Consider the following 11,215-nt stretch of genomic DNA (forward strand, 5'->3'; position numbering starts at 1 on the left):
TAGGGCACGGACGCTTGTATAAATTACATGTTACGAAATTTATTGTTAAATTTCAAGTGTAATTTATTGTTAAATTTATTGTTAAATTTCAACTTGTATAAATTACATATCGATTTTATTTTGTTTCTTTTTTTTCTTAAATTAGAATTTTAAATAGGTTTTAACCCTTGAAATTTATTTGGTTTCTTTTTTTTTCTTAAATTAATTATTTTATTTCTAAGAAGGAAAGGATTATTGTTTTTTAAATAGGTAACTTTATTTCTACGAAGGACTATATTTTAAATTATGAAGGGCTTCCAGACAATATCCTTTATTAAAAAAGGATGTTTGTCCCAGTCATCGTTTTCCCTTCTGTTTTATATAATAGATATTTTATTGAAAGAGAGAGAGAGATTTTTATTAGTTATTATTTTTTTGTATTATTCTTTTGTTTATTCTCTCTTAAATTAGTTACTTATTTTATTGAGTGAGAGAGATTTTAATTTTAAGAAGGACTATATAAATTATACTAGGGTATATCCCGTGCCCTAGGGCACGGACACTTGTATCAATCAAATATTACGATATTTATTGTTATATTTTATTTCTAAGAAAGATTTTAATTTCTTTTTTTAACCCTTGAAATTTATTTTGTTTCTTTTTTTCTTAAATTAGTTATTTTATTTCTAAGAAGGAAACGATTTTTGTTTTTTAAATAGGTAACTTTATTTCTACGAAGGACTATATTTTAAATTTTGGGAGGGACTCCTAAACAATATACATAATTAAATAAGGATGTTTGTCCCAGTCATCGTTTTCCCTTCTGTTTTATATAATAGATTTTATAAAATCTTTTGTTTATTTATTTATTTATTTAGTCGTAGGCATGATTTTAATTAACATCTATCTATTTTTAATTTCATTTAAATATATTTTTTTTCTTAAATTATGAACTATCTACCGACTGACCTGACTCAACCCGAGACAACTCCAACTTGCATTGGCGAGGCCCGACCCACAACTTTCCACTTTTTTTTTTTTTTTGAGATAAACCAGAATTTCATTCATAGAAGGAATACAATCCAACAAATTGCATGTGTTTTGATAGTTTTGACTCCTTTAAATAAATAACAACATGAAACTTACAACAGGAAAGACAACCAGGGACGGATCCAGGATTTTCACTCAGAAGGTGCGGATTTATATACCTAAATTTTTTTTTTTGCAAACACAATAATTAATAAAATACTTATATTCATTAATTATATTGATACATCAACGATTACAAACGCAATTGACCTCTACGAGAGTTCATATATTGAAATTTTCGCATAATCGACTCATTGTCAATTTCACTAAAAATTTATTTTTCAATAAAGACTACTAAAAGAATTGACGATAATAACTATAAGTATACAAAAGAAAAAGAACCCCATTTTTCTAGTTCCTATGAGGCACTTGGAGCTTATCGGCAGAAACGAATCAATTTAGACAGTCCTTTGTGGCTCCAGTTGCGACTAGATCAACGGGTCATTGCATCAAGAGAAGTTCCTATCGAAGTTCAATATGACTCTTTTGGTACCTATCATGAAATTTATGGACACTATCTAATAGTAAGAAATGTCAAAAAAGAAATGCTTTGTATATACATTCGAACCACTGTTGGTCATATTTCTTTTTATCGAGAAATCAAAGAAGCCATACAAGGCTTTTGTCGGGCCTGCGAAGTATCTGTCACATGCTCAACCCCTAAAAACCTCTCAATAACACACCCTTTGATGTTCACTGATGTTCACATAAAAAATCACAATAGCCATTTGCCCCTTTGAGCATCACCGAGATGAATTGAAGTTTATAGAGTTTTATGGTAGATGAATTGAAGTTTGTAGGTGTTTATGGTAGATGAATTGAAGTTTGTAGGTGTTTATGGTAGATGAATTGAAATTTTAGAGTTTAGGGTAGATAAATTGAAGTTTGTAGGAGTTTAGGGTAGATGAATCGAAGTTTGGTAGATGAATTGAAGTTTGTATGGGTTTAAGATATTTGAATTGATTTTATATAGGTTAGTAGTTGAATTGATTATATTATAAAAAAATAAAACTAAATTGGGGGCAGGCTGTGTTCAAACCCGTGCAACACTGGTTCCCAACACCCAGAAGGTTGTCATTTCTACCATCAAGCCACACTCCAACTTTGTCATTATAATGCACGGTCACTTACATATAAATAAAGGCACAAGTACTAAAATAAAATTTAAAATGCAAGTGCTTGGTTTCGAACTCATGCCCTTCAAGTCAAGGTGATTTGAATCCTATCCTTTAACCATTACGCCAGAGTATTCTTCATGTTATCTACACACATCGTTATATATATATACATACCTACATGTATAAAAAAAAATTATTACCACTATTATTTTTTTTCCGGTGGATCGAGGGGGTGCGGCCGCACCCCTTCGCACCCCCATGGATCCGCCCCTGAAGACAACATGAAGGGAAAAGAGTACATGATTGCAAGAATAAAATAAAAAGACCCTAAATATCCCAAATTAAGGATCCTAAAGATCACGAAAGAGACCCTAAAGGTCGTGAATTTATTATACTTAATTATATGTAATCAAGATTTGTGCCCATATTTTCGAGTAAGTTAGAAAAATCCTAGCCGCACAAGTTGCAGGCATTCAAATCCTTCTTCTTGACCTTCAACTTGCGTATGATGATCTTTGGTTGAACACTTTTTTCCTGAAAAGATAACACTATTACAATTTTTTTTTTGTTTTTTGGAATCAAACTTCATTCAAAGGCCAAAAGCCTAATGAGAATTACATCATGAAATTGAAAAACAAAGACACCAACCAATACAGACAAACAAGTCAAGTTATGCCTACTTGGGGTGCCTTTAGAGCTGCCTGGTCCAACTAGTGTGATATTTTTTAGTCCTGCACTATTACAATTTAGTCGTGCACTCTTAATTTAGAAGATTTACTAAATTGGTAACAAAACTTTTAGCCCCACTCACCCAAACAACACAATATATATCCTGTTTGACATCTATAAATCTGGAATTCACCCCAAAAAATAAACATTCAGATAATTTTAGTCCCACATCACGTAATGAAGGAACATGTATTCTATTGGATTCTTATATAAATATCTTTCTTCTCCTTCACTACTAAAAAGCACAACTATTAGTATTCTATTTTATAGCAGCCAAGAATGGCGTCAGTGGAGTCAGAGCTCGTCCTTCAAGTATCGGATCCAAAAGCTTTTGATGATTATTTCACAAAAGTATCATCTACACGTGGGGATGGCTTAATAGGTGTTAATGATTTCTTCCTCTTCTTTGAAGGTTCCAACTTGCCCTTTGAAACTATTGCTACGGTACACTTATTATTCCTAATCTCATTCTCATATTTACAATAGTGATTTTCCCCATGTGTTAACAGTAGATAATTGCAGATCCAAAAATTTAAATATGGCATATTATATGTTTGTGCAGATATGGTGTCTCGTAACTTCGGGCGAAATATCGGGTATGGATACATGTTATTTAATAGGACGGAAACAATTTTACGAAGCACTTCAACTTACAAGTTTAACACAAGAAGACAAAGAAATCTTAGAAGTTTTTGTTAAAAATGTATATGAAAATGAAAAGTATAGTTACAAGGAAGATCTTTTGCCAAAACTTGATTTACCTAATGTCCCACCACCACATATTGTGTGTCTCCCACCAAATCGCGATACCAAATGGCTAATTGTTCCAGAAAATTTTGATCCATCAGCAGGCGTGATAGGAGTAGGATCAGCAATGGGGAGCCCTGATGACCAAGGTTATACATCAAGTGAAGAATATTTATACATATTACCGGATGGTGCTGAATATTGTAAACCTCCAAATGGGTTTGGTTGCAAAAATTACTGCAACCACATTAAAGTTCATTTACCTAAAACATGGTCGAAAATAGAGGATATCAGAGTTACACGTCCAATAGACCGTGATTGGCTGATGTGGGAGGATGTACCAGAGTCTGTAAAAGCGCAAATAATACCAAATCTACCACCAGTACCATCAACAACAACCCCATCAAAACAACAACCTTCACCACAGTAAGCATCATGTGATAAGAGGTAGTAAGGGCTACTAATACTACTTTAGTAGGTGCTTTTTTTTTATCATTACTTCAGAAATAAAGATTATTATGACTGCATTTTATTAATTAAGGAAACTTATTAGGTGAGGGTTGTTCACCTATAAACAAGAGTTGCAGATTTATATTGATTTGAGATTTTCGCTACAATTTATGAATCATTTTCACATATTGTTTTATTTGATTATAAATTTAAGTTATGATTTTCTCCCTCTAAATCATGACTTGACATTTAAATCTGATGCATATTTTTTTATATGATGACAAATGTGTCCGGACACACTATACATACTTGTTCGGGATATGTCTCGGGATAGGTCCTTACGAAGGTCATAAGCGATCGTACGATGAATTTCTATTGTATGGTGCAAAGAGGTATCTTGAACCACAATTTCATAACATGAGTGACACTTTAAAAGGGGATTGAATCTGTTATTATAGTCCGGTCCAACCCGGTGGCATGCAGATTGATTGTGCCTCAATAGATTATGTGTTCATAAAGGAAAGAAGCCTAAACATTTCTTATTTTACTTTTTTGTTCAACCACTTTTACAAATGAATTTGAACTCTACTAACTATTGATAGAACAAAAGTCCAAACGACGTAAATTGAGAACCAATATAGAGACAAACAGATTTTTTAAGTGGACAAAATTTGAAGAGAAATTATTTTACAATCTTACGTGAACAAAAGAAAACTATTAAGAGGGTAGTCAATTTAAAACCTTACAATTTCAGATCAAGTCTAAGATGACATTCGGCCTAGAGAAAATTACATGTATTTAGTGAAAAAAAAACCTGTGAGTAAGTAAGCACGGCTTAATCGTTAGTCTATCTTGAACACATATAGAACGTCCTCATTCATTTATCAAGAACCAACTCGAGGAGTTTTTTCCCTTCTCCCACATTCCCAAGACCGACAAATTTAGGTTCATCCATAGTTTTTACTATTGTCTTCCAAATTTATTAAGGGATCATCTATGAAGCCTCCCATAATTGCTTAGACCCCTCCCCTCTGTGGCGCCTTTCCAAAATTATTGTAAGCGCCTCCCAAGCACCTTCCTCTTCTTCTTTCTCTCACTACTTTCACTTTCAATTTTGAAAACCAATCAAACATTACACCAACAAAAACCCATTAATCTACTAACAAATATTGTCATTAAATGTCATGAAGGAAAACAAAAACCTAGAATTCGTTTAAGGTTTTTAAGCTTAAAACAATAAAAAAAATCAATTAATCTTAAAGCTTAGAGTCTCTAGGTTTTGTTGCGATGGAGAAATGGTAGATTTGGGGATGAAGAAGCCAACTCTAGATTTGGGGGTATGAAGAAGCCCCAAATGAAAGAAACAACAGGGAAGAAACCCTAAAATTTTGTGAGATTTGGGGATGAAAAAATCGGCCATTATCTGACGCCCTTGGACTAGTCAATTCGAGGGTCAAAGCAGGGCTCGGACTGGGCCCATGCCGACTCTTCTCAAACATGGCCAGTCCGAGGTAATGCTTTAGGCCTCGGATTGTCAATCCTAGGGAGGCTCCTACAGTTGTCGGTGTTTGACCACAATCAAATCATTTGGGAGGCGCTTACAACAATTTTGGGAGGCGCCTTTAGACGCGCTCCCATTTATAAACCTTGTTTCGTCATATTCATCGTTATGGTTCCTGTTTTATCTTGTTCATTTTCTCTATGTCTAGCAAAAACTTTTCTTTTTTGAGAAAACGAGTACGTCTACGTTAGTCGTTACAACGCATTGATATATCATGCAAATGTGATAAGTACGACAACCACCTAATTTAAACCATTAACGAAAGAGGCTTAAAGCCCAACAACATGAAAGAGACCTAAAGCCTGACAATTTTTTTTTACATTATTTACGTTATTTATTGCCTAATTACATGGGATAAATCTTGATTACAAATAGCTTCCATCGAGACTCGATCCCACCGATACTTGATGGCAAACAGATTCTTGTTTTATCATGTTTGCATCAAAATAAGTTATTTTTGTTTTGAATTCGTTTTTGCTTTTGCAAAAGTTTTAAAACAGTAGCTAACAGAAATCATCAAATTCTCTTACAGATTCGATTTTGCACTCTAAATAAAAAAGTTACTCTATGCGTTTATGTTACGAGCTTCACAAAAAGAAAAAAGTACAATACAAAATATGTTTTTTGTTTCCAACAAACGCAAGTTTTATTTAGCAAATCAATTTCGCACCTTAAAAGAAATGTTTTTTTTACAGACATTACCATAATTTGCATTTTACTAGTTTTTCTTAATATCGCGAAATGAAAACTTACAACAGTAAAAACAACATGAAAGGAAAGGAGTACAAGATTGCCAGAATAAAAGAAAAAGACCCTAAATGTCACAAATTAAAGATCCTAAAGATCGCGAAGGAGACCCTAAAGGTCGTGAATTTATTATACTTAATTATATGTAATCAAGATTTGTGCCCTGATTCTCGAGTAAGTTGAAAAATCCTAGCCGTACGAGTTGGAGGGATTCGAATCCTTCTTCTCGACTTTCAACTTTCGTATGATGATCTTTGGTTGAAGCCCTTTTTCCTAAAAATGTAACACTATTACAATTTAATCATGCACTATTACAATTCAATCGTGCACTCTTAACTTAGGAGATTTACTAAAAAAAATATTTTTGTTGAACGGGAGATTTACTAAATTGGTAACAAAAATTTTAGCCCCACAACACAATATAAATCCTATTTGACATCTATAAATATGAGATTCACTAAGAAATAAACATTCAGATAATTTTAGTCCCACATCGCGTAAAGAAGTGAACATGTATTCTGTTGGATTCTTATAAATATCTCCTCTCCTTCACTACTAAAAAGCACAACTATTAGTATTTTATTTTATAGCAGCCAAGAATGGCGTCAGTGGAGTCAGAGCTCGTCCTTCAAGTATCGGATCCAAAAGCTTTTGATGATTATTTCACAAAAGTATCATCTACACGTGGGGATGGCTTAATAGGTGTTAATGATTTCTTCCTCTTCTTTGAAGGTTCCAACTTGCCCTTTGAAACTATTGCTACGGTACACTTATTATTCCTAATCTAATTCTCATATATACAATGGCGATTTTTGATAATTGCAAATATTTTTTTTATAAATATGGTATATTATATGATTTTGCAGATATGGTGCATCATAACTTATCGTGATATAGGGGTTATGAACACAACTATGTTAATCGGACGGAAACAATTTTATGAAGCACTTCAACTTACAAGTTTAACACAAAAAAACAAAGAACTCCTAGAAGTTTATGTTAAAAATGTATATGAAAATGAAAAATATAGTTACGAGGAAGATCTTTTGCCAAAGCTTGATTTACCTAATGTCCCACCACCAGATATTGTGTGTCTCCCACCAAATCGCGATACCAAATGGTTAATTGTTCCAGAAAATTTTGATCCATCAGCAGACGTGATAGGAGTAGGATCAGCAATGGGGATCCCTGATGACCAAGGTTATACATCAAGTGAAGAATATTTATACATATTACCGGATGGTGCTGAATATTGTAAACCTCCAAATGGGTTTGGTTGCAAAAATTACTGCAACCACATTAAAGTTCATTTACCTAAAACATGGTCGAAAATAGAGGATATCAGAGTTACACGTCCAATAGACCGTGATTGGCTAATGTGGGAGGATGTACCAGAGTCGGTAAAGGCACAAATAATACCAAATCTACCATCAACACCAGCCCCATCAAAACAACCACCTTCACCACAGTAAGCTTCATATGATAAAATGTAGTAAGAACTACTACTTTAGTAGGTGTTTTTTTTTATCATTACTTCAGAAATAAAGATTGTTATGACTACATTTTATTAATTTAGGAAACTTATTAGGTGAGGGTTGTTCACCTATAAACAAGAGTTGATTTGAGATTTTCGCTACAATTTATGAATCATTTTCACATATTATGTTATTAATTTTTGAGTTAATAGCCCAAAAAACGGGTCCTAATAGAAGATATAGTCCTCTATAATCTTATAAAGGGTTTCAAAACCAAACTAATAATATAAATGGATATCTAGTCCATTTGGTCTCATCTAGAGAGAAAAAACAAATCCCTAGAATACCAAATAATTCATAATTCCTAATCTAACCTTCCTCATATATTATAACTGATTTATCTTCAAAATCCATAAAGATCTTCTTCCATTTTTATCTCCCACATTCTCTCTCCAATCACGTTTCTAAACAAAGAAATATATATTATAACTGATTTATCTTCAAAATCCATAAAGATCTTCTTCCATTTATTCTCCCACATTCTCTCTCCAATCACGTTTCTAAACAAAGAAACGTGATTCATTATTTTCAGTAAACGAAATCTCTTTATTCTTTCTCTCTAAATCCGATTCACATAACAAAACCTCCATTAAACTCAGAAATTTTGTTTCATCTTCATTAGTTGTTTTTCAAACATTCGTCTTCTAATCCAATACACAAGCTCAGAACTTCATTTCCATTTATATCTCTTCATATCAAGTTTATTTTCAAGATCTACAGTTTCATCTTATTATAAGGTAAGAAACCATCTTTCAAATTTATGTTTTCGCTTAACATCTTCTAACATTTATATGATTTTGTTTATAAATGGTTGTAATCACTTTATCATTGAATCATCATATCATATTTCATTAGATTTAGTTGTCATGTTGATAATAAATCGTTTTAATTATTTTGTTTACAAACCAGATTTTGATCTCTTTCTAGAACCAAAACATCTTTCATTCTCTTTTTCATACAGTAGATTTCAGATTTTTGATTTTCTGATATTAGGTTTTTGATTTTCTGACATTTCTTCACATCAGAACTTTGCATTCGTACAATTTTTGATCAAGATATTATTCCGTACGGTTTCTCTTAACAGAATGTAAATTATAAGTAATTCGTATTAAATTTTTCATACTTTAAAGTACATTACGCCAATTTCGGCCGTACTGCAACTGTATAACAGAATGTAAAATATATGTAATCTGTTAACAATTATACATACTTTAGCAGTCTTATTTAAAAAGAATGCTTAATTATTCATAAAGTACGTATAATTGCGTAATATCTGAAACAGTACATGTAATTTATAGCAAATTACACATACTTGTGTTACATTACAGTGTCAATGTGATTCAAACTAAAATACTATTTATCTCCAACACATGTTGAAGTTTATCAAACATTATGGATAATTTATTCATTGTTTAATGTCGTTTATGATAAATTATAAGTTTTTCTAACTAATATACATGTTTTTTTCCTTGTAGTAAACCAACACTGATGGAATTTCCTACAGAATCATCACATAAACTATAGAAGTATAAATTACGATGAAGAAGATTGTTTCTATGATCTTGTTTGGATAACGGAGTCTTATGTGAAGACTTACAAGGAACATATAAGTCCTGCCCCTAACTTTGATGAACCACGTACATTTAATGAAGAGTCAAAGACACTACCATGTTTGATTCGCCGTAGACCTGGAAGACTAAAGACAGTAAGGATCGAGAGTTCGGGCAACATTCCAACGGAGTTTGTTTTTAAGTTACCTAGTCTACTATGTTATTTTCATTTACAATAAAACACAGATTATTGTTCAATAAAATTTCATTTCAGTTGTACAAAAGTTGTGTTATTTACTATACAGTATACATAATTTATGATAAATCACATACTTTATAACAAAAGACATGATTTCAGATTTACATTCCTAACATGTTACCATAATTTATGGTACATAATGGACATGTACGCGTAAAAAACAAGTAATTTATGTCAGAAAATAATCTAAGTATTCAATGGTACATAATGGACATGACACACATACATATGATAAATTACGTTGTATACATGACAAATGATGGTTTCCTCGTCATAAATAACACATAATTTACGAACTTGTTTCATAATTTGTATTCGATGTGTGTTTATGTATGAGTAAAAACGAAAGTTAAGTGAGAGAAAGTTGATATATATGTTTCGAATATTGACCCCCAAATCACGCTAATTGATCTCAGAAAATATACTCTTTCCAAATCTGAAAGTTAAGTGAGAGAAAGTGATATATAGATTTGGTTTCCAAATCTGAAAGGATGAGAGAGAAAATCTGTTTTGGAAAATATCCATTTTCCAAATCTGTTTTGAAAAATATCCATTTTCCAAATCTGTTTTGGAAAATATCCTTGATCCGTTATTTCCTATAAAAACCCCCAAATCACGTCCAAATCTTGCCTTTCTAGATTCTTTTTGCCCCCAAATTAAAAACCTGTGTAATATGAAGGTGGGACATTGACGGGACTATGTTTTAGAAAGTGAGGGTTTTTATGTCTATATGGTGAAAGGACTAAAAATCCATTTTTTGGGAAGATTGGATCTTAAACTCTTTTTGAACATTATTTTGGACTATATACCCATGGACTCTATTTTTTTATATGATGACAAATGTGTCTGGACACACTATACATACTTGTTCGGGATATGTCTCGGGACAAGCCATCGTACCATGAACTTCTATTGTTTGGTGCAAAGAGGTATCCTGAACCACAATTTCATAACATGAGTGACACTTTTTTTTTTTCTTTTTGTTGAAAGGGAGTTACACTTTAAAAGGGGACTGTATCTGTTATTATAGTCCGGTTGGACACGGTGACATGCAGATTGATTGTGCCTCGATAGACTATGTGCTCATAAAAGAAAGAACCCTAAACATTTCTTGTTTACTTTTTTGTTCAACCACTTTCACAAATGAATTTGAACTCTACTAACTATTGATAGAACAAAAGTCCAAACGACGTAAATTGTAGAGACAAACAGATGTTTTAAGTGGACAAAATTTGAAGAGAATTTTTTTTACAATCTTACGCGAACAGAAAGAAAACTATTAAGGGGGTAGTCAATTTAAAACCTTACAATTTCAGATCAAGTCTAAGTTGACATTCAACCTAGAGAAAGTTACATGTATTTAGTGAAAAAAGAAAAACTGTGAGTAAGTAAGCAGGGTCATTCTTAATCGTTAGTCTACCTTGAACTGATATAGAACGTCCTCATTCATT

The 11,215-nt window shown here is 32.3% G+C and overlaps 2 protein-coding genes across 2 annotated transcripts; both read left to right on the forward strand.

Moving 5' to 3' along the window:
- Positions 1 to 3,157: 3,157 nt before the first annotated feature.
- LOC147550737 (uncharacterized) lies at positions 3,158 to 4,279 on the forward strand. The gene is made up of 2 exons (XM_086671604.1): positions 3,158 to 3,359; positions 3,478 to 4,279. The coding sequence occupies exons 1-2, from the start codon at positions 3,195 to 3,197 to the stop codon at positions 4,090 to 4,092; spliced, it is 780 nt and encodes a 259-aa protein (XP_086527730.1). The 5' UTR covers positions 3,158 to 3,194; the 3' UTR covers positions 4,093 to 4,279.
- Positions 4,280 to 6,981: 2,702 nt separating this feature from the next.
- On the forward strand, positions 6,982 to 8,078 carry LOC147550738 (uncharacterized). Its single transcript, XM_086670957.1, has 2 exons — positions 6,982 to 7,184; positions 7,287 to 8,078. Exons 1-2 carry the CDS (start codon positions 7,020 to 7,022, stop codon positions 7,890 to 7,892), a joined length of 771 nt encoding a protein of 256 aa, XP_086527083.1. The 5' UTR covers positions 6,982 to 7,019; the 3' UTR covers positions 7,893 to 8,078.
- Positions 8,079 to 11,215: the final 3,137 nt, after the last annotated feature.

This window comes from Eschscholzia californica, unplaced genomic scaffold, assembly GCF_041429995.1.
Source record: "Eschscholzia californica isolate CP2 unplaced genomic scaffold, dmEscCali1.0.p SCAF_3, whole genome shotgun sequence".
Classification (NCBI taxonomy): domain Eukaryota; kingdom Viridiplantae; phylum Streptophyta; class Magnoliopsida; order Ranunculales; family Papaveraceae; genus Eschscholzia; species Eschscholzia californica.

What these genes read in the sequence shown, in the direction of transcription:
- LOC147550737 (XM_086671604.1), top strand. Translation starts at nt 3,195, where the DNA reads ATGGCGTCAGTGGAGTCAGAGCTCGTCCTTCAAGTATCGGATCCAAAA. An exon ending in CCTTTGAAACTATTGCTACG is followed by an intron (nt 3,360 to 3,477) that starts GTACACTTATTA and finishes ATGTTTGTGCAG; the next exon opens with ATATGGTGTCTCGTAACTTC.
- LOC147550738 (XM_086670957.1), top strand. Translation starts at nt 7,020, where the DNA reads ATGGCGTCAGTGGAGTCAGAGCTCGTCCTTCAAGTATCGGATCCAAAA. An exon ending in CCTTTGAAACTATTGCTACG is followed by an intron (nt 7,185 to 7,286) that starts GTACACTTATTA and finishes ATGATTTTGCAG; the next exon opens with ATATGGTGCATCATAACTTA.